This window comes from Melanerpes formicivorus, unplaced genomic scaffold (assembly GCF_026170545.1).
Source record: "Melanerpes formicivorus ecotype bairdi unplaced genomic scaffold, bMelFor1.0.p_v2 SCAF_2, whole genome shotgun sequence".
In the NCBI taxonomy this organism is placed as follows: Eukaryota; Metazoa; Chordata; class Aves; order Piciformes; family Picidae; genus Melanerpes; species Melanerpes formicivorus.
Window position 1 is genome coordinate 39,902,532 of NW_027142354.1, and position 27,479 is coordinate 39,930,010.

The following is a 27,479-nucleotide window of genomic DNA, read 5'->3' on the forward strand; positions in this document are numbered from 1 at the left end:
TTCCATTCCATTCCCTCTAGAGTTTTGCTGGTAACTTTCCCCCTTGAGAGTTTTCTGTAACAGACTGTATTTTTTCCTAAGGAACTGAGGTCTTTACTATGAATTTTGAAAGTATGGCTAATACTTCTCAAATATGTTCCAAATGTTAACTTTTAGTATTCCCATATGTCGCTTAAAATTTTCTTTGGGTAAGAACAAAGTTTTTCTGGGTAGCATGTTTATGAGAGAATCTGGTTACGTGACTACTTCAATGGCAATAATAATGAATAATAGTGGTTGGCACCTGGCCAGACTCATCTGACCTTTCTGGAACTAATTTACTTTTTGACAATTGAAATGGGCAGAACTGAATTAAGCTTGCAATGGATCAAGTGCTCATCAGTGTATTTATTCTGGAAGCAAAAAAAATAACTCTGTCTTCTGCACACAGAACCTGCATGATAGTTATCCTGGAGCTTAATGAAGCAGGGTATCAGCAGTTTCCTTCAAATAGAGTTGGAGCATGGGCAAGAATGGGGAAAACATTGTTTTTGTCTTGTGAATGACAGCGAGCCTCCAAGTTTGTGTTTTGTGTGTGTGGGTTTTTGTTGCTGATTGGGTTTTTTTTGTTGTTGTTGTTTTTCTGGGTCTTCTTTTTTTTTTTTTTTTTTCTATTTTGGATTGTATTGGAAGTGGCTGTTGGCAGGAAAAGAAAATGTTAAGTCTATATAGTCTGTCCAAATACCATCTAAGCACTGAAATTGGAGTGAAAACAAAAATGGCATCAAAAACTTGGGGGAGATTAGCAATACAGTGGTGGAAGAGATCCTCTTTTTTGGGATTGTGGGTAGGTCCTAGTTTCTGGAGGGTAAGTATCAGTTTGGTGGCAAGATTGGCTTTATAGTGGCAAGGTAAATCCAGACGTAACTGCAGCTTCAGTAACAGCTTTTACTTAGTAACTTTGGGATTTGCAGAACTTTGAGATTCGACACAGGAGAAGTCTGGTTTAAGGATCATAAATCTTTTCTCAAAACCTTGTCTTACATTTCAGCATGTGGCTGAGGAAGACTGATCCTATGGTATTGGTGATATGCTTCTTGCAGCTTATGGGGGTGTGGTGGTTTGAGCCTTAACTGGGACTTAAGAGCTCAGATGGGGGCAAGGCTGAGAATCCCTCCCCTGCTCCCCCCCCTCTTCTTTCCCAATAGAGAGGAAAAGAAAGGGAAGGAGCAAATCCACCAAGGAATGATTTGGAGTTAGCTTGGAGGTAGAGAGGTAAAGAATTTTCTTTAAACAATACACATATAAAACAATAACAGGAAGGGTTCACAAATGTGGATGGGGAAAATAGAAGAATACAAAACCAGTCTCTTTGAATAGGTGTGGATGTAGCAGGGAGGACCATGTGGCAGAGAAACAGGGAGCCAGCAGTCCTCTTGTCACGGCAAAGGCAGGGGCCAAGAGCTAATGGCTGCAGTGTCCTCCTTTTTGTAGGCTTGCTGGATAGGGAGGAGTAGTGGAACAGACTAACTCAGATTCCCAGGGGGAAAACCCCCTCCAGGGAGGGCAATGCCCTCACAAGCCCTCCCCCCCCGCTTTCAGGATGGGCATAACCTATCACAGGGGGTGAATTCCATATGTTTGTTCTCTAGATGACTTTTTCTTCAAATCCTGTGGGACTCAGGCCAGATGTGCTTTTTGTGCACAGACCAAGAAGGACTTCTTGTGCACTTCCAGCTACAGCAGGTTTCAGATCAGGGAGCTGTTTTGCTGTTCTTACTGTTTGGAGTTGCTTCTGGTGTCCGGTTGCAATTTCGTTCCGTTATACTGTGGGGTTTTTTGTTTGGCTTGGGGTTTTTTTGTGCTTGTTTGGGTTTGTTTTTTTTTAATTGTAATAATAATAATAATAATATAATAATAATAATAATAATAATAATAATAATAATAATAATAATAATAATAATAATAATAATAATAATAATAATAATAATAATAATAAAAACCAACCAGGTTGGAAGAAACCTTCAAGATCATCATGTCCAACCCATCAACCAATCCAACCCACCTAAACAACTAAACCATGGCACCAAGCACCCCATCAAGTCTCCTCTTGAACACCTCCAATGATGGTGACTCCACCACCTCCCCAGGCAGCCCATTCCAATGGGCAATCACTCTCTCTGTATAGAACTTCTTCCTAACATCCAACTTAAACCTCCCCTGGCTCAGCCTGAGACTGTGTCCTCTTGTTCTGGTACTGGCTGCCTGGGAGAAGAGACCATCATCCGCCTGTCTGCAACCCCCCTTCAGGTAGTTGTAGAGAGCAATAAGGTCACCCCTGAGTCTCCTCCTCTCCAGGCTAAGCAACCCCAGCTCCCTCAGTCTCTACACATAGGGCTTGTGTTCCAAACCCCTTACCAACTTCGTTGCCCTTCTCTGAATTTGTTCCAGCAAGTCAACATCCTTCCTAAACTGAGGGGCCCAGAATTGGACACAGTACTCGAGGTGCAGTCTAACCAGTGCAGTGTACAGGGGCAGTACCCCCAGGTCCCTCTATACCTGTCTGCTGTCCAGCCACTCTGACCCCAGCCTGTAGCACTGCATGGGGTTGTTGTGGCCAATGTGTGGAATTGGCACTTGGATGTATTAAATCTCATGCCATTGGACTCTGCCCATCTGTCCAGCCTGTCGAGGTCCCTCTGCAGAGCCTCTCTACCCTCCAGCAGATCAACTCCTGCCCGCAGCTTGCTGTCATCAGCAAATTTACTGATGATGGACTCAATGCCCTCATCCAGATCATCAATAAAGATGGGTGAATCAGAGAAGAAGCTGAGAGGGGTAAGAAAGTGCAAGGTGAAGTCAGCAGGAAGTAGGTAGATCAGCAGCACAGAAACAAACATCACAGCAACAAGGAAGGGTTGAAAGTATAAAGCTGAAGAGAACCATGGAGGGAAGTCCATGTGGTAGAGGAAGAAGAATGATATGACTGTAGTGAAATGGAGAAAGCCAGAGGAGGCAGTGAGAAGAAGGAGGAACTGGGAGGGGAAGGAAAAGAAATGTTAGTGGAGCTGTGAAGCTTGAAACCCAAAATTGGTGTCCTGTTGTGCAGTGGAGAAATAGCTAGCAAAGCACAGGGATACTATGGCACAGGGCAGTGTACTGAGCTGTATCTCTTCTTATAGCTGAGCTAGCTGGATTTGGTTTTAATGCATCGTACTACGACTTACCATGCAGATGCAGCTTGTATCTGTAATGCTAGGTCTGCAGAGAGTACAATGGTGATGTCTGCAGTGAAGTCTTTACCAGCTGATGTAATTTTTCATATGGCTACAGATGCTTTAGCACATGTATACAGAGCTAATAACCCTTTACCAAGATGGGAGTGCACAGCTTGCTCAATGAAAATGGGTATCTTTGCTCTTTGAAACACGAGATGCCTCTTTGTATTTGTTCTGCTTTGAAGTATCCACTTCCTTTTACTTTCTGTAGATAGTGGGTAATGCTTGTGGAATTATAGTAATCTCTAAATCAAATCTGATTATTTGGGTTCCTTTTAATAGTATATTTTGCAGTTGCCGGTGCTGAAAGCCTGTAGTCATTTAGGTTTTTTTGGTTAATCTTTGTAACTGTTGTGAGAGGTGATGAATTAGGATTACTGAATCAATGATTCTTTATGCCATTGTCTTTGAGGATGAGCAAATGCTATGAATTTCTCTGTTGCAAAGCACTGACAGTTTGTTTGCAGCATGTGGCATTGATTTTAGACTGCATCTTCTGGGGCTTCTTGCTTTGCTCAGAAGCTGCATCAAACAACTGGTGTTTATTTGCATGTATTTTCCTCTCTCTCCTAGCTATACATTTGCAATATACTTGTTATATATTTTCTTTTCTCAAAGTTGTTTTCTTTTGCTTTAGCTCAGCAAGCATTCAACCAATGCTTTGTCTGGCTGTTTCCATTTCTTCTAGCTTGTTTTTATTTCTTTGTCTGCATGATTTGTTAGTGGGGTTTTTGTTGTTGTTTTGGGATTGTGGAGTTGTTTTTTGTTTGGTTGGATTTGGGTGGTTTTTGCTTATTTTATAAGACTCTGGATCATGGAGATAATAAAATAGATTTCTTCCTCTGCTCTGGGAAGACTTTAGTTGTCTTTTGCAGCTTTTTAGGAAAACTGTTGCATAATTTTTGTCTCTAGTTAAATATTCCCTAATAAGATGTCTCCCATTAATTATGTTAACTGATCCAGTAAGTTCAAAACACAAAACCTCTTAACGCTGCTTTCACAAGTTTATTATGCATTAAAATGCCAGTCATATTTGTTGTCGCAATAAATTTATTCCAACCCACTTCTATTTATTCTGAACAAAACTTTTAATGATGCTTTTTGGTAACTTCCTAAACCTTCATCAGTCTTCACTGCTATTGTGAATATTTATCATAAACATTCCAATTGCTAACAACTCTTTCTGTGAAGAACTTTCTCCTCACCTCCAGCCTAAACCTCCCCTGGTGCAGCTTGAGACTGTGTCCTCTTGTTCTGGTGCTGGTTGCCTGGGAGAAGAGACCAGTCCCCACCTCTCTACAACCTCCCTTCAGGTAGTTGTAGAGAGCAATAAGGTCTCTCCTGAGCCTCCTCTTCTCCAGGCTAAGCAACCCCAGCTCCCTCAGCCTCTCCTCACATCTGTCTCTTGGTAGGAGTGTGGGTGCATGTCTTCTCTCTTGAAACTCTTCTTTGCAGTTATATATTTATATTTTTTTTTGTAAGGGGCTGAACTGATTCATGGATCTTTCAAGCTAGGACCTCTTGGTGGAGAAAATTCAGAGTAGGGATGTTCAGTTCTGTTTCCCCACCTCTTACTCAAACCCTAGACTAGAACTGAAAATTATGCTCTTCCTGCTGCAAGAACTCAAAGTGACCACCAATCTTTCTGCCTTCAAGGCAAAATGCTGTTTTTCAATTTATATTTTTATATCATTACTAAAGCAAAGAAGTTAGGATGACTAATATGCAATGAGAGAGGAGGAATTGTGGGGAGGGATACTAAATAAAGTACTAGTAGTTAAACTGCCTGTTGAGGTAATATAATTTCGAATGATGTGGCAGTGAGCCCAGCGTAAGTGTGCATTTGATAAATGTGTTTCTTGGACAGTAGAGCAGGCTGAGCTCCTTCTGCTTCCCAGAGGCTTTGTGATCAGTTTGTTTCCCTCATGTTTCATTTCCAGCTGCACACTCACGGACAAGTGCACAAGTCTTGGGTTTAAAATATCTTCACTGTAAGTAAAGTGGCACCAAGATTGGGAGCGAGTGACACACAGCATTCTTTTACAGCCAAGGGTGTCTCCTTTCACGTGAATATTGCCCAAGTCACACCAAATGATAACTGAACAGAGCTGCTGCTGGACATGCAACCTCCTAAATTCTGATAAATTGTTGACCTCCATCAAAGGGCATTTCTTAAACAAACAAGTCTGCTTTGAAGGTGATCATGATATTCTTCTACTAGAGAGCCCCTGTTTTATGGAAAAAAGTGTTACCTTTTCCAAAATATTTCCTCTGCTGGAATTAGACAATAGGTATTAACAGAGGAGAGTTCTCTAATACTTGATACACAGCAGACAGATAAAAGCAGTCTCTCTTGTTCTTTTTTCTCATTCTCTCATCTCTCTGCCTGAATGGAATTGATTTGATAGAATGTGCTGTAATTTGTTTTTACAATGAATAATGTTCCGGTTTATCCTCAGGTACCACTGGGTGAGTAATCTCACACTGACCTTGACACCCTTATGTTGTAAAATATGTGTCTGGTTGGTTGTTTTAAGCAGAGAAGTAATTTAATTTTGATTTTATTTCTAGTAAAAGGAGGCTAATAAGGAAATATTTGTGAGCCTTTTGCCCATGTGATAGCATTTTCTTCCTATATAAAGCTATTTAGGTAGTTATAACATTTTATTTGACTTACAAGCTCATCAGAGAACAAGATAGATTTTATTAACTTCAGTGTCAACTCTTGGGTTCCCCTCTGTCTTTCATCAATTTACAGACATTTTGGGTTTTAACGTGTAATTCTAATGAGGTGTGATTGACACTGTTCAAATAAACTGGTATCATTAAGCTGCTCTCTTTGAGTGAGTACATTTAGCCTACAAGTTAAATAAAGTCAGGGTCCCTAAGCATTGGCTGTAGATCTTTATTTGTTTCCAAAGGGTAATAGCTGATTCTAAAATGTAATAATCAATGTGATTTGAAACATTTGGTGTATGGTGAATAAAAGCATTGCAAGACAGGAGAAAGGTATTGTAGGAGAGCGAGGACATCAGCATCCACTCAAACCTGCAAACAGCTTGTGCATCATGCTGGTCCATTAGAGCTGAAGCTGATACTTGTATTGTTTGGTATTTGCATTGTACTGAAGGTAAGAGGTCCTGAGTCATTCTGCATAATTCAGGCATGGGCTAATGTGAATCATGTCTGACTAAACCACCTGCAAACATGTCCCTTGCTCTGGAGGACAGATCATCAGTGAATGTCCCCACACCTCCTTCTTTCACCTAACTTATATATCTGAGCTGATGTCATAGGGCAGCTGTCCAGGCTGTGTCCCCTCCTAACATCTTGCCCACCCCTCAGTATACTCTTGGGCTAGGGAAATGTTGGAAAAGTACAGCCCTGGTTCAGCAGTAGCCAAAACACTGGTGTGTTATCAATACCCAGCTACAGCACTGCAAACCAAAGCATTAGGAAGATGCTCTAGGAGGAATTAACTCCAGCTCAGCCAAACCCAATACAGTATTAATAACTGAAGTGGCTGACATACCAGAAGGCTGTGCTGCCATTCAGTGAGACCTGGGCAGGCTGGAGAGTGGGGCGGGGAGAAGTTTAATGAAACACAACAAGGACAAGTATAGAGTCTTGCGTCTAGGAAAGAACAACCCTATAGGCTGGGGACTGACCTGTTGGAGAGCAGCGTAGGAGAAAGGGGCCTGGTGGTCTTGATGGACAGAATGAGGATCATGAGCCACCAATGCGCTCTTGTGGCCAAAAAGGCCAATGCCATTCTGGGGTGTATTAGAAGGGGTGTTGTTAGTAGGTCGAGAGAGGGTCTCCTCCCCCTCTACTCTGCCCCAGTGAGGCTGCATTTGGACTACTGTGTCCTGTTCTGGGCCCTTCAGTTCAAGAAAGACCTAAGGGAACTGCTTGAAAGAGTCCAGTGCAGAGCCACAAAGATGATGGAGTGGAACATCTTCCTTAAGAAGAAAGGCTGAGGGAGCTGGGTGTGTAGCTTGGAGAAGAGGAGACTTGAGGAGTCACCTCATGAGCGTTTGTAAATATGGAAAGGGTGAGTGTCCAGAGGACAGAACCAGGCTCTTCTTGGTGATGTCCAATGATAGGACAAGGGGCAATGGGTGCAAGCTGGTTCCATGTAAATATAAGGAAAAACTTTTTTTATTGTGAGGGTGACAGAACACTGGAACAGGCTGCCCAGAGAGGTTGTGGGATCTCCTTCTCTGGAGATATTCAGAACCTGCCTGGATGTGTTCCTCTTTGGCTTACTCTAGGGGTTGGATTAGATGATCTTCTGATGTCCCTTCCAACCCCTAACATTCTGTGATTCTGTGAAAGTTAAGGAAAAAAGGTTCCTGGGTGAGCTCCCACAGCTAAGACAAAATGTATGCAAATACTATCCCTTTATTTTAGGAGGTTGAAGATCTCTGACATTCTAAGCCATGACCAGCTATGCAGAGAGGAAGTCATAAAGCCTCCATGTGAAAAGATTGTTTTAAGAATGTTTGTAGGTAGCTCTGATGTAGGTAGCATGAGCTGTCAGCCCATGGCTTGGACAGCAGCACTCTGAGCTGGGTTAGGAACTGGCTGGATGGCCGAACCTAGAGAGTGGTGGTGAATGGTGTCACATCCAGCTGGCAGCCAGTCAGTAGTGGAGTCCCCCAGGGATCAGTGCTGGGCCCCATCCATCTTTAACATCTATATTGATGATCTGGATGAGGGCATTGAGTCTATCATCAGTAAATTTGCTGATGACACCAAGCTGGGGACAGGAGTTGATCTGCTAGAGGGTAGAGAGGCTTTGCAGAGAGACCTTGATAGGCTGGACAGATGGGCAGAGTCCAACGGCATGAGATTTAACACATCCAAGTGCCGGGTTCTGCACATTGGCCACAACAACCCCATGCAGAGCTACAGGCTGGGGTCAGAGTGGCTGGAGAGCAGCCAGGCAGAGAGGGACCTGGGGGTGCTGGTTGATGGTAGGATGAACATGAGCCTGCAGTGTGCCCAGGTGGCCAGGAGGGCCAATGGCATCCTGGCCTGCATTAAGAACAGTGTGGCCAGCAGGAGCAGGGAGGTCATTGTGCCCCTGTACACTGCACTGGTTAGGCCACACCTCGAGTACTGTGTCCAGTTCTGGGCCCCTCAGTTTAGGAAGGATGTTGACTTGCTGGAATGAGTCCAGAGAAGGGCAACAAAGTTGGTGAGGGGCTTGGAACACAAGCCCTATGAGGAGAGACTGAAGGAGCTGGGGCTGCTTAGTCTGAAGAGGAGGAGACTCAGGGGTGACCTTATTGCTCTCTACAACTACCTGAAGGGGGTTTGTAAACAGGCAGAGGTTGGTCTCTTCTCCCAGGCAGCCAGCACCAGAACAAGAGGACACAGTCTCAGGCTGCGCCAGGGGAAGTTCAGGCTGGAGGTCAGGAGGAAGTTTTACACAGAGAGAGTGACTGCCCATTGGAATGGACTGCCCGGGGAGGTGGTGGAGTTGCCGTCACTGGAGGTGTTCAGGAGGAGACTTGACAGGGTGCTTGGTTACATGGGTTAGTTGATTAGGTGGTGTTGGGTGATAGGTTGGACGCGATGATCTTGAAGGTCTCTTCCAACCTGGTTTATTCTATTCTGTTGTTCAACGAATAAGAATGGTAAGATATTTGCATTGCTTGAATCAAAATGTCCCTAATGAAAAACCATTGGATCCCTTTGAAATTTAGTTGAAATTACATTTATTAAGCAAAGATAAGGGTTTAGCTTGTATGTAGACCAAAAAATGTCTAAAATCACCATTTCAGGTTTTATTTTGGAGACACAGTTGAGCAAAGTTTCTGAGTCTGAGACTGTTCTCCATTGCTTTCTTCTGTGAGGCAAAATCACAGAAGACCATTTAGTGAAGGTAGTGTCTCTTCTGAGCAGTCAGCCATTAACACCCTTTTTCTTATGTTTAGGTAGTAGCAAGTAGCTGCTTGTTTGGAGTCTGTTTGCCTTAGACTAAGTGTACAGAGGCTGTCTGCCTGGTGTCCGGCTGCAGGGTGTGAAGGGTCTCTTGTGTGGCATATATCCATGAATGAGCCCTTCACAGCCCTTCAGCTGATATTGTGCGAGTTCTGTGGTGTTCAACACGTAATTGAAAAGGTGTTTTTTGCAAGAGGGAGGCAATGACAACCTGACACAGCTGGCTTGTGGCTACCTAGGTGTCCATAAGAGCCATCAGTCCAGTTTGAGTGTTTGTGACTCTGAATGGGGCAGGAGCAATCCAGTGTAGTAGAGTTACATTTTGGTTTTCTTCATATCTAAATTAATTGTCTTGTCTTTCTGTCCAAAGGTAAATTTCATGTACTATAAACTCTGCCACTCTCTAATACGTGCCAGGCTACATCAGGCAATGGATTTTCCTCATTTTTATTGATAATACTTCTTTTGAAATAATATGAAAATTAAAATGTGCCATGATGATTTGGAGAGAAATAAATACACTGAGGCTAAGCTTTCATCCCAATTAGACTTTGACAGTAAGGACTGCTGTGGCAGGGATCAATTCTCCCTTTGTAAGTCTGTCTGTCTTCAGGAATATAGCACAGTTACTTTTTGTGTGAGAGAACACAGTCTCAAGCTGCACCAGGGGAAGTTTAAGCTTGAGGTGAGGAGAAAGTTCTTCACAGAGAGAGTTGTTGGTCATTGGAATGTGCTGCCCAGGGAGGTGGTGGAGTCACCATCCCTGGAGGTATTCAAGAGGGGATTGGGTGTGGCACTTGGTGCCATGGTTTAGTCATGAGGTCTGTGGTGACAGGTTGGCCTAGATGATCTTTGAGGTCTCTTCCAACCTTGGTGATTCTGTGATTGTTTCTCATATCGTTTTTGTCCTGTAATACTACATGATTACAGCTCACACTATGACAATCAGACTGAATTTTGAGTCCTGTGACCTTCTGGACTTTAACCCTCTGGGTTTTACCTTCACTGGCTTCTAATGCACAATCTTTCCTGGAGCTGCCTTTACATAGGTGTTTAGAATGGCTCACTTCAATTTACTGTCTATTAATCCTGAGGGTTGAGGGGGGTTGGGGGGAAGATGCTTTCCTGCTTGCTGCTCTCCATCAGGTCTGAGATCCTCAGTATTACTGTAGCAACATCCTAACCAAAGGAAGGTAGATAATAAGAGCTTGTGACAAAATGTTTATAGCGTTCAATGGATGTGAATGTAGATGTTGCATGTGCTGACCATATCTCTCCTGTTTTCTGTAAGGGTAGGCAAACAGACATCCTTAATAGTAAGAAAAAACCTTTATCAGGCATAACTTAATTTTTATATCATCTTTATATTATCTCTTACTGGTGTATTCAGTACACCAATTTCAAAAGCAAATAGACTATTTCTACCAAAGCTGTTACTGGTTGCCATTTGGCATACTCATTAGAAATGGCTTATTAGAAAAAGAATGACTGTGTTATTTTTTAAACATCATTCTTTACTTGGAGTACCTGCTATTAGTCTACCACTAACAGTTATCAAACAAGTTGCCAGTTGTCAACTAATCTGCAAATAGCCTACTTAGTTGTTATAATTTCAAATAAGTTTTAATGTTTTCCTCTTAAGCAGAAATGCTCAGTTCTAGTTTGTAGTAATGCGAGAGCTGACAGCAGAACGAAGTTGCAGCAGTCAGAGAGGAGTTTGAGCAAAAGCTCTAACTAGGAAGTACTTTAATACCTGTGTAGAACTGAAGCTTCCTAAGTCAACTTCTCATATATCAAAATGATAAATAACTGTTTCCAAACATTGCCTTGATAGAGGTTAGCCCTAGTTGAGGGGCTGGCTTAGTGCTGTGTTTTGAGGGCTAGCTTCGTAACATAGAGCAGGTTTGTTTACAGAGTCAGAAATGTGGTTAGTAAAAAACTTCTCTTGCTAGGTAGATGACATGGTTACTTTTGAAGAAGAGGAGGCTCAGGGGAGACCTTATTTCTGTCTACAACTACCTGAAGGGGAGTTGTAGACAGGTGGGGGTTGGTCTCTCCCCCCAGACAACCTGTGACAGAACAAGAGGACACAGTCTCAAGTTGTGCCAAGGGAGGTTTAGGCTAGATGTTAGGAAGAAATTCTTCATGGAAAGAGTGATTTGCCATTGGAATGTGCTGCCTGGGGAGGTGGTGGAGTCACCATCACCAGAGGTGTTTAGGAGGAGTCTGGATGGGGTGCTTGGTGCCATGGTTTAGTTGATTAGATAGTGTTGGATGATAGGTTGGACTTGATCACCTCAAAGATCTCTTCCAACCTGATCTGGTCTGGTCTGGTCTGGTCTGGTCTGGTCTATTCTATTCTATTCTATTCTATTCTATTCTATTCTATTCTATTCTGTTCTATTCTATTCTATTCTCTCCCTATGCTCTGATAAAGGGGCACCCCCATATTGCTCATGTATGTACAGCTGTAAAAGTTGTTACACACCCCTAACACTTTAGACACCAGAGGGAGGGTTTCTTTTTATATGCTGTGGGTGAGTACTCCTTCCTCTTTGTACTTTATTTTGATGCTTCAATCTGCTGTAATTTTATTATGAGCTATTTCATCATGCCCATTTTTACAAGATCTAACTGCTGCCTGCTTCAGCAAGCCATCTTATTTATTGTTAGTTTCGTTATTCAAACATGTAGACAGAAGGAATAAAGAGTACATGAGTATTTTAGGCAAAGATTTACAGCCTCATTTTGTAGCACAGATGTTTGTATAAGCATTTATGTTTTGGGGAGCCTGTGTTAGCATACCTTTTCTGAACTTCTCTGGGTCTGCATGATCTCAGGGGAAAACAAACCAACCACATTTACTCTGTGTGTCTCCTTTTTGCTGTGAATTTTGTAGCTGAGGCTTTGTTTCTAAAATCTGTTTTAGATTCTAGTATTTTGGTCAACAGGAATATGTGCATGTTGTAAAATCCACACAGAGATGACAGCAGATCTTTGAGGCTATTGTCACTGCTGAACTGTTAGCAGTTCTCCTGGATGATGTGCTGTCTGACCCCTTTGTAACAGTGTCCTCCCAAGCCACTTCCTGGCCCTGAGGACAAGCAGCAGTGTCTGCCGCAGGCAGGGAGTAGGCAAAACACTGCCCCAGCAACACTGCTGCTTCTCTCTCCAGCCAGGAGAGCAATCGGTGAGGAAGAAAGGTTGCACCAAGCTTCAGGCTGCTCTGTGTACCTTGCCCCTCGAGAAGGCTGTTCTCCTGCTAACCCCATGCTTCATTTTGCTTCTGACAGTGCTTCATGGGCAGGTGTATCGGTTCTGCACCCCTGAAGGTACATGGCTGCTGAAGGAGAACTCAACCGTGCCCTGGAGGAACCTGTCTGAGTGTGAGGCTTCTGACCAGGTAATCGGTTCCATCTCCTGCCACTGTTGTTTTGGACAAAACGGAAGAGGGGGGAAATACCTTATTGATGCCCACATGTTTTTGTCCTGTCAAAGTAACCTTTACCAAGTCACCCTGGGTGCCTCATTTCAGTAAGACGAATGGTAGGGGACACTAGGCTTCTCCCCTTCAGCAAAGGGAGCATGGAGGGTAGATGGAAGCAGGTTTATATGTACATGAGAACACCAAGAAAAGTGAACCAGATAGTCCCAGATGCAGTGCAGAGGCCTCAACTGCAGCCCTCCAGGATCAGAGGAGTGACCTAATGTTATTCCTGTGCCACTTCTTCCATTGACACATCATTACGATACAGTGACCACTTGTTCTCTCTGTCTTGTTAGCAACTATTAAGGTGATTAAGATGAACTGAACTGAAGAATATTTGCTTTATACTTTTGGGCACAGGGCAGTCTCTGCTTTCTGTTTGTTTGGGTTTTTTTGTCTTTTTAACTTAATTTGCTGGAGGTGATGGAATTAGGCTTGTCAGTGTTACTTTCTTGCCCTAATGCTTTATGCTCTGCAGGGAGTTGAGACACTGGGCACCAAATGAAGGAGAGCATAGATATTTCCAGGGGGTTTTTGTGTGCCATTGGCGTCAGCTAGCACACCACTTGTGTTCCCATAACACTTGATACCATTACTGCTGTGAGTCTCCAAGGGCAATGCTTTGCCTCATGTAAATTGAGTGCACTCTCTCCATTCCACACTACTGGAAACTTGTATATACCTAGTCAAAGAATTTCAAGTGTATGAAACTCCCAGGTGCTGCAGGATCTGTATGTTCTGAGGTTCCTATTGTGCCTTGTTCTTTGCAAAGAATAAGTGTCTGCAGACTAGAAGGAGAAAAGAGAGTTTCTAATTCTTCAAATATGTTAAATTTAACTTCCTTTAATTTACAGCCTTACTCTTCATCTTTTCCATTATCTTGGGTATCCCAGCACAGCACGTTATCTTAAAGTGTAAGCCTAGTCATTTGACTTTTCCCTATTTGTTGTTCTGGTTTCTTCCAGAGCTGTGTTGGGACATGCCAAGGAGGGAGATACCTGTTGGTAACACTTGGTTATTTGGCATCTGTCCCCAAGTTTCCATACACTGATCTGCATTCTGAAACCCTGCATAGATGGTGTCAGTCCATGGAATGTCAACGGCCATGTTTGTTTTTTCCAGCTAGTGTACAGAGAGCACCCTAATAATCTACTTTGTCTTATGCATCTTGTACATGTGATCAAGTGTGGGGTTTTTCAGTATTTTTGCTGTGTATTATGTTGCAACTTTTGATGAAACAAAATCTAAAGGATTTGTGAGTGTATTGTTATAAATTAACAGTGTTGGCTTTCAACGTGCAATGTGGTTTTGATCTACATAGATGTTCTAAATGGTCAGATCTCAATATTTTACTGAATTCATATGCTGAAGATATTTTTCTTTTAATGAGGCAGCTCTCATATCATTCCCTTTAAAATATTCTCGTAGCAAATCCCTGAGGAACAGTCTGTATTTTCACCTTAAGTCCTCCTGACTGCCCTGTACAGCAAATAGCTGTGCTTATCTCTATAGTACAACAAATGTATTCCTTTGTACAGCACAGGTCTCAGAAGTCAGTTGAAGAATTAGCAGCTTGGAGAAGGGAAGTAAAAATGCCTGCATCTCTTTAGACAGAGATACATGCATAGAAATTAACCAGAATAGAGAAAAGGAATGTGCCTCAGCAGCTAAGCAATAAGCCTGTGTTATTCAGACCTGCTTGTAGCTTTTCAGATACTTCTTCCTCAAGATTTTAGCCAGCACTTTCAAGCAAGAGTCTTAGTGATCATGCCTTCCACAGTGGATCTGAAGACAGCCACAGGGCAGGGCTGTCAAGGGCAGGGGTGTGCATCCTTTCTGCTCTGGTCTACATTGGGTTGCTCCTCCTGACGCAGTATCTGGTACACACTTAGGGCATGAGATGGTGTTGGGCTGTGTCATTATCAGGAGATTGTGTAGCTGAAAAGAGACTATTTAGGAGCAGAAAATAATTGATTTGTTTGAAGGAAAAGTGTGCTTTCCCTCAGAACCAAGAACCGGGACCTGGCTTGTTTTATTTCTGAGTATAGATGTAGTAGAGATGTAGCCAAAGGACCCCCTCCATTATACAGTAAGGAGATATGCTTTAAGTGTTTAAGTCTGAAAACATCAGTTCTGCCTTTTTTTCTGCAGGGTTGAGTTGTGCTTCCTGCCAGATTTGCTTTTTGTGGTAATTCATGCCTCTCCAGTTTCATTATGAAATAATACAGCATTATCTGTTTTCTAGTCTGGCTTCAAAACCCAGCTATTTGAGTGAACACCTGGGAGCAGCTGGGGAATTAAGATTAAATTTTTATTCCTTTAGATCATACAGAAAGGAGAAGGCTGTTTTGACATGTGCATTTAAACTTGAAAGTAAAAAAGTAAGAAGATGACTTCTGGTTGTCTTTAAGAAAAGTTGAGAAAGGAGCTGGGAGAAAAGAACTGAAGTCCATCATGAGCTCTGTCTTTTCCTCCCCTCCCTTTTTTCTTTCTTTGTTTTGTTGTTTTTTTTTTTTTTCTTCTTCTTTTCTTTTCTCCTTTATGTGCTCTCAGGATGCACCAGAAGAACAGCTCCTGAATTTGTCCATCATATACACCATTGGATATGCTCTTTCCTTCTCTGCCCTTGTAATAGCAACTGCCATTCTTCTTGGATTCAGGTAACTGGTGAAGTTCTGAAGAGAGTGGAGGAAAGGGGTTATGGTTTTCAATATGATAGTATCATATTTGGGCAGAATAATTATTTTCTATTTTTAAACTTCTTTCATCACCTCATTGCTCTGTTTTATGTTACTTCTGTGTTTCTTTCTACAATAATTTCTTCTCAAAATCACACAGAATCACTAAGGTTGGAAGAGACCTCAAAGATCATCAAGTCCAACCTGTCACCACAGACCTCATGACTAAACCATGGCACCGTGTGCCACGTCCAATCCCCTCTTGAACACCTCCAGGGATGGTGAATCCACCACCTCCCTGGGCAGCACATTCCAACAGCTAACAACTCTCTCAGTGAAGAACCTTTTCCTCACCTCCAGCCTAAGCTTCCCCTGGTGCAGCTTGAGACTGTGTCCTCTTGTTCTGGTGCTGGTTGCCTTCAGGTAGTTGTAGACAGCAATAAGGTCTCCCCTGAGCTTCCTCTTCTCCAGGCTAAACAACCCCATCTCCCTCAGCCTCTCCTTGTAGGGCTTCTGCTCGAGGCTTCTCACCAGCCTCGTTCCCCTTCTCTGGACATGTTCAAGAGTCTCAATGTCCTTCTTAAATTGAGGGGCCCAGAACTGGACGCAGTACTCAAGGTGTCCTGAATTTTTGCACTGTTAGCTGTATGAATGTGTGGAACAGATGCTTTTTTTGTCAGTTGAACTAATTTTATTGTGGTGTTTTTTTAATTTCAACAAAATTTCCACTGGAAGAGATGGAAAAGAGATTCCAGCATTCTCTCATGGTGTTGCCTTTCAAATGAGGCACAGATCTGGGATGTTAGAGGGCATTTAGGACAGAAGTTTTCATCTTGTCTGACTTGAAATTACACAGAGCATAAGGCTCAATCTGGCCTGTTTCCCAGCCCTCACATGCTGGGTGTATTTCAATGCAGAAATGTTTTGGGGTTTTTTGACATAATTTCTCTCTTGGGAGACATTTCAGAAATTCTTATTTCTTTTGCAATATGAAAGAGAACCTAATTTGTAAACTTGAAAACTTTGTGGAATAAATTGTTGTCACCTCATCAGATTGGCTATTGAGTTTATGCAGGCATGTGCCAACAAATTACATGGAGTACATCAAATTTAAGGGACCATTGCACATCTGCAGGTTTGGTGTTAAACAAAACCCAAACCCTGAAACACTAACCCACAACAACGTTGAACTCCAGCACAGAGATATTTTTGTTTGGTTGATTGTTGTGGGTTTTTTTAAATCCTCCCTCTGTAAATGCAACACATCTTGATTCAAGCCAGACTTTCCTGCAGTTTGGAGACGCTGAGCAGAGGAGACTGATATTTAGAAAGCATGAAGATGTGATCCTGCTTTGTTGCATGAAGGAGGTCACTCTGCCATGAGGTCCTGTATGTTGCCAGGTCATGAGGAAAGTCTTCTTTGCTTTGAAGGTGGCAGAGCACTGAAACAGGCTGCCCAAGGTAGCCCTTCTTAGGTGTGATCTTGTGAAGCCTGATGTAGGTGAACCTGCTTTAGCAGAGGAGTTGGACTAGATGATCTCCAGAGGTCCTGTCCAACACCTACGATTGTGTGTGATTCTGTCCCATCATCCCTCTTGCATGCTGGTGAGACTGCCTCCGAAAAAAAACACAAAAGGTAAAATTTTCCATCTCTTGATAATCTATTTGAAATCAGATCAGGCACCTTCAATGTTCTGATCCTTAAGAAATATTTTTCCCTGACCAAAGAATTGTCATTGCCAGTTAATGATCGTTTGGTCTATGCCAGTACTCTGTTAGCAAGGCAGTCCTCCTTTCCTCCCTCCAAAGTATTTGTAACCTTAGTGTATTTAAAATGATCAGTTGTGCCTTTTAGCTTCTAATTTCTAAAACTAAAATGACCCAAGTCTTCTAACATTGTGCCACACCTTTTAGCACTGTATTATCCCTCCTTCTTGCAGTGGAGAAGCACAGAAGATTTAACACTACTACAGAAATACAGAGACGTGCTCATCCTCTGTGAATGCCACGTCATAGTTATGATTTGTATGTATTGTACTTAACGCAACTTGGGGACTCATCTGACAAAACACCAGATGGTTTTGAAGTTTCAAAATGTCTCCCAGGATAAGTGCTTTCTCCTTGTTTCACCCATCAATGACACTTTCTGTGTAATCTTAGCAGCTCAAATGTAAAGGTCACAGAGCGCAACCATATACTTTTTGAAGGAAGCGCATGTCTTTTGCCAGGGAACAAGGAGCAAGTTTGTCACTGAGGACTAGTGAGAGACAGGGATTTTTGATGTCCTGTCTTTTGTGAAGAGATACTTCAGCATTTTTATCTTTTAATTGTAAAGCAGGGATGGGAGAAGTGTACATGACTGTGCTTCTGATTTTGAAAATGAGGTTTCATATATATTAGAGGGACTGAGAGCCTTATTAAAACTATGCCATCAATCCATTATGTGCTTTCCTGTCTGAACTCTATTTAGAGACAACTTGAATCTCATTAAATACACGACACTTATCCCTACTTGGATTACGGTTGCTGGATTCTGGCTGGAACCTCCAGTTATGACCTCTTCCCAGTAGTTGTACAACCTCAACAAATGGAGATCAAAATCTAATTCACTCAAACCAAAATGCTGATTTTTCTCTGCTTCTCTAATAGTTCTTAGACTATAGAATAACCTTTATATTTCTCTTAAATAATGATGTAACAGAGAAAACAAATATCTCTAGTTTTCAATCTTGTGTTCTCTGAAAGAAATGGAAGCAAAGTCTGTCATTTCAGCAATGGAAGCAGAATTAGGCCTATAATTTAATGACTGAAGCAATATGAATAACATGCATTGTCTGTAGCAAAAATATTCAGTAACTACTTGCCAAATATTTATTTTTTTTCAGTTGGCTCATTTAGGTAATTTTTTCAGTAAAATTTTAATGTGTAGCAGTTTTGAAGAGTGGTAACAAATTCTGAGTTAAAGGAAAATAAAGTTTGATCAGAGGTCAGTTTTGAAATGGCTGATTCAAAAAACCCTGTTTGATCTATGAAAGAAAAGTTCTTTCCCTTCAGGGCAAAACTTGTAACTTCTGGTAACTTTTTACTGCTCTGTAAATTTGAATAGAAAAATAGGCATTTAAAGCATAACTTCTGTTAAACTCTTGCTGGAACAGTTGAGATATATATCTATATCTTATAGCATCAAGAAAGACATACCCACTGTAACTTCCTTTGAAGCAAACTGTATAGCCTTGCAGTGCAGGAAAAAAAGTGTTTGTGAGTAAGGATGGTAAAACATTGTCAGCACTCTACATTTGGATGCCATTTATGTGACTGCAGTTTCTTTTGCTATTCCTTATTATGTTCTTTTTTTTTGACAAGTAGCAATTTTGTCTTTGCAGCTGCTGCTAAAATTCAAGAGGCTTTTTTTTCAGGTTTTTCCCCCTCCTCCCCTCCTCCCCTTCTCCCCCCCCCCCCCCCCCCCCCCCCCCCCCCGCCTTCTCCCCACCTTGTTTGTTTGTTTTCAGGTGAAAATTCTGTTCCTTTTAGTTTTACAGAAGGTATTTACAGGTCCCACAGGAGGCAATCTGTTTTTTCTGTTGTTGTCACAGTGGTAATTTAGAGGTGGTTGTTTTTTCATTGTGGATTTGAGCTCAGCCAGAAGCTGTACTGCACACCACTTCCCAAGCCTTGCCAAGGTAAACCTGTGCAGTGACATTGGGGTAATTTCAAAGATATTAGGTACAGTATTATGTGAAACTTGACTTTTTTAGTCCTTTTAGATAGGTTCTTCTGAGAATAACTTTATTTTTACACCATTTAAGCTCCTAAAGTAGGTGGGTTTTTTTCCCTTATACACTGATGTCCTTAAGTCCCTCCAACACTTGTACTTTGGGTTAAGTTTTGAACATCTTTTATTTGATAGTGATCTTCCCAAAGACAGTTTGAAACCCCTACAACCATTCTCAGGTTACGGGATTTCCTCTGGCACTTCCTGATTTCCAACTGGGACCAATGTTCCCTCCCTCAGTATTGTGTGTGATGTTGCAGCTTTTTACATTGGTAGTTGATTGTGACTGGTTCTTCCTTTTTACAGACATCTGCATTGCACAAGGAATTATATTCACCTGAACCTCTTCACCTCTTTTATCCTTCGGGCTATATCTGTCTTCATTAAAGACTCAGTGGTGAAGTGGATGTACAGCACAGCTACACAAGAGCATCAGTGGGAAGGACTTATTGCCTTCCAGGTATGGGCAGATACTGTGGTACCTCTCAGGACACTGGAGTCATCACTGTGGTCTGTCTGCATGACAGCATGTCATTTCATGTTGTACAATGAGGGCTGTACAAAATGCTGTTCTTCAGTCCATGGAGTTTCTCTGAAACTTGTAGCATAATGTATGCAGATATGGTTGTATCACCCTGGCCTTGGTGTGTGTTGTGCTGTAGTATTAGATAGTGTTGGATGATAGGTTGGACTCGATGATCTCAAAGGTCTTTTCCAACCTGGTTAATTCTAGATTCGGTTCTGGTTCTGATTCTATTCTATTCTATTCTATTCTATTCTGTTCTGTTCTGTTCTGTTCTATTCTATTCTACCTCTGGGTTGTTCACCCCTACTAGACAAAGGAAACATGAGGTGGTGGATTATTTCTTTTAATATATTTTACATAGTGTATATATATGTGTGCATATATATATATAGAGAGAGAGAGATGTATCCAAATATCCATATCCTCATCTTATGCTGCAGGTTCATTTCTTCTAGCAGTGACAAGAGGGTACCCATTTCCCTAAGCCAGGACCTTTTAGAATAGAATAAACCATGTTGGAGGAGAACTTCGAGATCATCGTGTCCAACCTATCATCCAACACTATCTAATCCACTAAACCATGGCACCAAGCACCCTATCAAGTCATGTTCAGCCTTCTATAGACCAGTAGCCCCCCAGGTCCCTTTCTGCCTGGCCACTCTCCAGCCACTCTGACCCCAGCCTGTAGCACTGCATGGGGTTGTTGTGGCCAATGTGCAGAACCTGGCACTTGGATGTGTTAAATCTCATGCCGCTGGACTCTGCCCATCTGTCCAGCCTGTCAAGGTCCCTCTGGAGATCTCTCCTACCCTCTAACAGATCAACACCTGCCGGGGGCTTGGTGTCATCTGCAAATCTACTGATGATGGACTCAGTGCCCTCATCCAGATCATCAGTAAAGATATTAAAGAGCACAGGGCCCAGCACTGATCCCTGGGGCACACCACTAGTGACTGGCCTCCACCTGGGTGTGGCACCGTTCACCATCACTCTCTGGGCTCGGCCCTCCAGCCAGTTCCTAGCCCAGTGCAGAGTGCTCCTTTTGTGATAGGACTGTCCATCTTCTGTAATGACCAAAGTTGATCGTTCTTGGAGTTCTTTAGAATTTGTTCATGATGCAAAAAAGGGAAGCATCTATTTAAAATGCAAATTTGAAAGCATTTAGAAAAGCTTTGGAGGAGCAGGCTAGTTAAATACTTCTAATTGAATGGAGAGGATATACAACTCTTGTGTGTATGATGAAAGCATGCCTTTCCCACTTCAGACCTGGAATACAAAATGTGCTTTACTCTTCAAAGAAAGGGATTTTCATTATCTGTGTAACTCTTGTGATTCTAGAATCATGATTACAATGTTTGCTGCTGCAATACAGGGTTGGGATTGTAAAGGGTATAGTTTTCTGAAGCTCATTCTTTTCTGACATTCTGCTTAAGGTGTAAGCACTATTACCATGTAGTAAGTCTTGTTTGATGATTGATTTCTTCTTATCTGCAGTGTGTCGACTGGCAGAAAATAACACTGTAATGCATATCTTAAATGGTTTGGAAATGTTCACACTGGATTGTCAGTTATTCCCTTCTTCCAAAAAAGAACCCCTTAGGCTATATACTTTCACACATGGTTTATGCAGTAGTGGCTTCATTAGATTTGATAGATACATTATGTGGATAATCAAATTTCATACTTATCTAAAGCCATGCTGACCACCTCTTTGTAATTTATCTGCTAAGAGAGATTTTGCACTTGAATGTGATGTACTGCACAAAAAATCAAAAGTCCTTTGATTTGCGAAATAGTCAGCATTATGGCATCCACTGTTTGCTCTTAGATAAATGCTCAGCTGCTGAATATAGAGTAGCTTGGGAGAATGAAAAGATTCACGGACTGTGGTCAAAGCAGTACCTTTCACTTGCTCTCGTTTTCCTCTTCCTATTGTGCTTATCAAACTATAATCCATTGTTTATGGAGGGAAAATGCAGAACATGTATTTTTGAAATTTATTTTTGTAGTAGGAATGTTGTTAGAAGCAGTGTCTGTCTATTCCTGGTTTCTGCCCCTTTGGTACTCAAATGTGATTAGATTAGCAAGTGTGGTTTTGAAGAGCAGAGTAGGAGAGAGAAAACCAGGCTTTTGGGTTAGTATCCCTCAGCCCCTGCTGGATTCATCTGGGCTGTGCTCTCTTCTACTGCAGGAATCACTCAGCTGCCGCTTGGTCTTTGTGATGATGCAGTATTGTGTGGCTGCAAACTACTATTGGTTACTGGTGGAAGGCATGTACCTGTACACTCTGCTGGTACTTTCAGTCTTTTCAGAGCAGAGGATTTTTCGGCTTTATCTCTGCATTGGCTGGGGTAAGTTGATCTTTCCGTATGTCCAACTGGGGCTGAGTGCACCAACATATGGTATAATAGGAAAAAAATACTGTGTGTCTATCACAGTGCTACCCATTTTAAGTCCTGTACTCCCCATTCCCTTTTTGTTCCCAATCCCATGCCTTGTTTGAGCTTGAAGGTACTGGGCTGGCACAGCTCCTGGATGCTTGCAGCACAGAAGCTGTGGGTTCATAGCACAGGGAGTGTGTGACAGAACAGAAACTCCCCAAACTGATGGTAGGCATATGGGAGTTTTCCTGCAAGTCTTCAACTTCCCAACACACTAAATGTGTGATTCCAGGTGAGTCTGGACTTCTCTAGTCTGCTATGCTTCATCTTGTGAAAATTTCCCATTGCATTGAAGGACAGATGTGTTAACTGCTTGTGGTGGAAAGCAGCAATGACACCTCCTGTCGGGTCAGGGATAAGACTGGCAGCATAAGCTAGGGACTGACGAAAAAAGCTGCTGCTAGCAGGGAATTGTCAGGTTCGTTGTGTGGGCAGAGCAGGTCAAGTGATGTTGGGAAAAAGAGTGGTCAGGGTGCATGTGCCATAGGCACGTGTCTGCTTGAGATTAAGGATTGTAATGCCTTGAAATCAGTTGGTTGAGCCAGAGTTGCCTTCTGTAGAAATGTTAAAGCTTTGACTCTTTCACTGCCCAGTTAGCCTGAAAATACATTACTGTTCAGGATTAATCCTGGTTTTGGAATGATTATTGCATTCTCTCACTTCCTCTTCTCCCCCGTCCCTTTTTGGTGGAAATCAGGTGACTTTTGGAAAGCTGAAAGTAAATCCAAGTAAACACTACAAGTGTTTTCACAGATACTACTTTGAACATTGACTTTGTTTGACTGTCCTCGCTCTATGAATCTGCCATCTATGAATATTCTGGCAAATTAGCTGACTGGTAAAATGCATATAAATGGCAATCGTGAATTACTCAGTTCTACCCAACAGTGATACATAAAGGAATAAATTAATACAACTAGTGGCAGTTTCCTGCTGGAGAGTTTTAAAGTGCTGTATCTCACATGATTGTTATTTAAGGGACACACAACAAAAGGGACAGCATCATGTATAACATTGGGACTATGTATGTTATAATAATAGCCTCATTTCAGAGATTTTTTTTTTTAAAGGCTGGGGAACTGTCCTGAAGTGCTGACAGGGGTCATGAGAGGAAATGAAAAAGGAATTAGAGTAAAACTATACCTAAACAAATCCTGAAAAGTATAGTTTTGGTTTAGAAGTAAGGTATGGGATGGTTTTCATTTTAATAACTTCTAGTGAGAGCTTGTTTCTTGCAAAAGGAGAAGGCAGACCCAGAAGATGCTATTTTGGTTTTATTTCTCCCTCACAACAACAGTTATACTACTGTGTTTTGAGTTTATGGATGAATTTGTGGAAATGAGTGCCAGTGCCAGAATCGGCACTGTATAGATGTGTTTCGTCCAGACATCCTAGAAAAGCTCTGCTGGTGACATTCAGTTCTCATCTGTACAGTTTCTTGTGATTCCAACCATGGCTACATGTACAAATCTTGCCAGTGATTCTCCATCTTCAAACACAAAAGCATTTTCTATTTGGGTGCTCTCAGATGAATTATATCAGATAACAGTTTTGTCTCTAGCAAGTAGGAAGATATAAAGATTGTCTTGGTTTCTTTCTTGCTGTTTTCCAGTGGTGATTTTTATTGGGGTGCTTGGGTGCCTCACCAGCTGCCTTTCTGCGGTATGCAATGCTCAGAATATTTTTTTCCCCAGGAGCATGATAGCCTCAGCATAATGCTGAGGCCTCATACAGACAGCAGGTTCCTGTTAGAGTTGAGAGAGTCTTACAAAAATAAATATTAATTTGATTCTCAGAGTTGATGTGATCCCCTGACCCTTTGTTTTGTTAATGAATTGTTCCTAAAAAGTATGCAAAAGTAGTGGCTTATGCACTTCTCAAAGCTGATGGTGGGGCAGGGAGAAACAAAGCAGAAACACCAGCAGAATCAACAAATGAAATTCTTAATACACTAGTAAAAGAACATGTAGATGAGCTGTCCCCTTCAATCTGGAAGTCAGCACAGCAGCTAAACAGAATGTTGATTCAGATAGTCAGTATTGCTTCTAGGGGGGGAAAATATTAAAACAAAAAAAAATCTGTTGCTATACATTGCTGGCACTTGGTACTTTGTTCCTGAGGCATATTATTGCTCTCTACAACTACCTGAAGGGAGCTTGTAGGCAGGTGAGGGCTGGTCTGTTCTCCCTGGCAAGAGGACACAAGAGGACACAATCTCAAGCTGCACCAGGGGAGGTTTAGACTGCATGTTGGGAAGAAATTCTTCATGGGCACTGTGATTGCCCATTGGAATGTGCTGCCCAGGGAGGTGGTGGAGTTGCCATCACTGGAGGTGTTTAGGAGGAGACTGGATGGGGTGCTTGGTTGCATGGTTTAGTTGATTAGATGGTGTTGGATGATGGGTTGGACACAGTGATCTCAAAGATCTCTTCCAACCTGGTTTAGTCTATTCTATTCATAAAACTAATCCTTGACCATGGATTTCACCTTCAAGAGAGGGAAAAAAAAATTGCAGGAGGAAAAGAGAACAACGTAACTACAGAGATTAAAAATACTACTTTATTGTTTGTTTGTTTCTCAGGGTTTGAAAGCTGCTCTTAATCAGGGTGACCATGACACCAACTCAGTGTTCATCATGAGCCCAAGTGAAGACTCATTAGACTTGACATTGACTTCAAGCAGCTGTATCTGTGTTGCACAAAGTGGTCTCCAGAGAAGAGCAGTTTGTTCTCTTAACCTTGCTGTATGCATCTTTCAGCAGCTTTTAGTGGAAAAGAGACCTGTTCACATTCAGAAGTGAGGGGGAGAAAGGAATAGGGAAATAACAGCAACACCCCACAGTGGCTGTATGACATTCAGGCAAGAAGAATGACAGGAGATAATTTTCAGCACCAAAGCCTAAGAAGAAAATTCTAATTCAAAGATAAACATTTTCTGAGCTTTTGTAACGATTTTATGCCCAAGTATACTTGTAGCAGGGGAACTACCATAAAATAATTTTTAAAAAGTCCCCTTCTTTCCCAGGCATGCCAATCCAGACTTACTCTAAGGAAGAATACTGTGAGGGAATGAAGCTATTAAAGGCAGGAAGCCTGGCTAGGTTTTCCAAATCTACATCCTGATAGCAGGGAATTGAAAGGAACGGAGCCAGTAAGAAAAATACCTTCTGAAGCCCAGTATGAATTCAGTGTAGCAACAGGGTGCGTTCATTGCTCTGACCACTTTCTGTCTGTTTTCAAATGGATAGTGTGTTTCAGACAAAGATGTGAAAATAGGTTTAGTGTCCAGGTTGATCTTGGTAGGAAATGCATCTGTCAGGAGCTTATCTTAATTCTCTTTACTCTTTGCCTTCTACATTCAACTCTTTCATGCTTTTCCTTACTTATAAAGAAAAAAATTCATCTTTCTCTTCTCACATCTTCAATGCTCTTACTCTTTCTATATCTACGTGTATTTATTTATCACTTCTTTCAGTTCCTCATCACATACTTCTTGCATTCATACATCAAGCAGTAGATCAAGTTAGACCATGCTGGATGGTTTCTGAGATAGAGAGGAGGATTTGAGTTCTGCTGTAGTATCTCTCTGATTTGTTTGCCTGATTATCTCAGAGGTCAGACTTCTCACCACATGGAAAACAGTCATGTCAGATTACACCTGAAATATGAGTTCATATGGAAACTCATCAGTCCTAAATGCTGTGTTCAGAATACGTCCTTATTATCCTCTGCAGGATAGCCATGTCCTATGCCATTTGAAACTGAACTTTATTAGCTTGAGCTGTTGGCTTACTTATTTCCTTATACACTTGACAGATCTCATAATCATCATGTAGTCTTCAAAGATTTTTGGTCAATTATCATTCTGCAACAACTAACCTGGCAGAGGCTATTAGGAGCAGGCTGTTGCAGTTTCTGGCATCTTCAGCAGTGACGCAGTGTAGACCGAAGTAGATGTTAAGATTGTCAGAATTCTTAGACCTTTCTGTGGTCAGTTAATCTGGGAAAAGATCAGTGTTGGGACTTTCTGTATGCAAAAAAAAAAAAAAAAAAAAAAAAAAAAAAAAAATTGAAACCTGAAAGAACTAAGAGCTCAGCCTATATCTTAGATTTAAAATTAAAGAACAAAAAAACCCAAACCAATCTGATTAAGGAGAATCACTGGGTTGGGGTTTTTTTGTGTCTGTAGGATTTAGCTCTTCTTATAGTAGAGAAGAATACAGCTCAGGAAAGAAGGGTTTTACCCCCTACAGATTTGCAGTGCAAGAAATCAATGATTTCCTTGTGACTTCTGCCATCAGGAACTGTGTATTTGCCCCATAAAGTGCTTACTCCTGCACACTGATGTTCATATGGTCCCTTACCATATTGCTTCTTAAGAATGCAATAACAAAGCACATTAAATGTTGCTTCCCTTTCTGTACAATGCACATACAGCATGGAGGTAGGCAAAGGCATTAGACCATCTCAATCCATCCTTGGTCAGAATTTTCCCCAAGCTGCTCTCGTTCCTTGTGGGCTTTTTTGATATTCCTTGTACCAAGTACTGGTTAGTTGATGCACTTCAAAACTATTTTTCAAGACCTAGACATTTCATAATTGAAAGAAATTTACTTTAGAGTCTTTAACATTGTAAAGCAAACAGTGACTGCAAACTTATTTGGCTTTCCTGTCTTCCCTTTATGCTCCTGATAAGTGACCAACTGTAGCATGCGCACTGCTAGGCAAGTGTGGGACCAAGCCTCTTCTCAAGACCAGATGCATCTCCTGGTTTTGCTGCAGCCACGCAGGCCCATGCCAGTACCACAGCCCAAACTTGGGACTTCTCGGCAAGGCAGCTTGTCCACACTTGCTATGTATTGTGTGCTGACATCTCCCTTTGCTCCTGGGGGTACATGGGGCTGAGTGTGCTGCAGGCCTGATACCGATGAAGAGTCTGAGCTTGGTGCTTCCTGAACACAGTGTAGCAGACCCACAAGCAGAAATATGGATGCAAATGTTTAGGTCAGAGTGCACTGTGCTTTCCTCTGCATGAATACAGAGGCTAGCAATGCTTCCAGAAAGTTTGTTCCTATCTGTGAAAATTTCCATGGAATGGTCGGTTTATGCCAGGTAGGAGGGTGGTGCTCTGTTGTTCGTTTTTCCATGCCTGTTTAGGCCCTAGGTGGGAGCCCAGGCAAAATGAGTTACTTGTATTCATTGCTTGAAGGTTAGATTCCTCCTCTAGCCATTGACAGCTTTCTGAACCAGGTAGAAGCTTCAACCCTGCCCTTAGTTAATCATTTCTCCTCATTACATGGGGGGTTTGCCCTTCTCTCTGCTTTTCCCTGTCTCATAATGCCAGTGTCAACGTTATCTCCTCTCTTC

General features: G+C 41.9%; 1 protein-coding gene across 1 annotated transcript in view; it reads left to right on the forward strand.

Annotated features, from left to right (window-relative positions):
• GLP1R (glucagon like peptide 1 receptor) overlaps window positions 1-27,479 on the forward strand; it is a 112,707-nt gene that overhangs the window by 62,255 nt on the left and 22,973 nt on the right. The window contains exons 4-7 of the mRNA XM_068157564.1: window positions 12,503-12,612; window positions 15,250-15,356; window positions 19,453-19,606; window positions 21,864-22,023. Of these exons, the coding sequence (XP_068013665.1) occupies window positions 12,503-12,612; window positions 15,250-15,356; window positions 19,453-19,606; window positions 21,864-22,023 (531 nt within the window). The remainder of the gene's footprint in view (window positions 1-12,502; window positions 12,613-15,249; window positions 15,357-19,452; window positions 19,607-21,863; window positions 22,024-27,479) is intronic.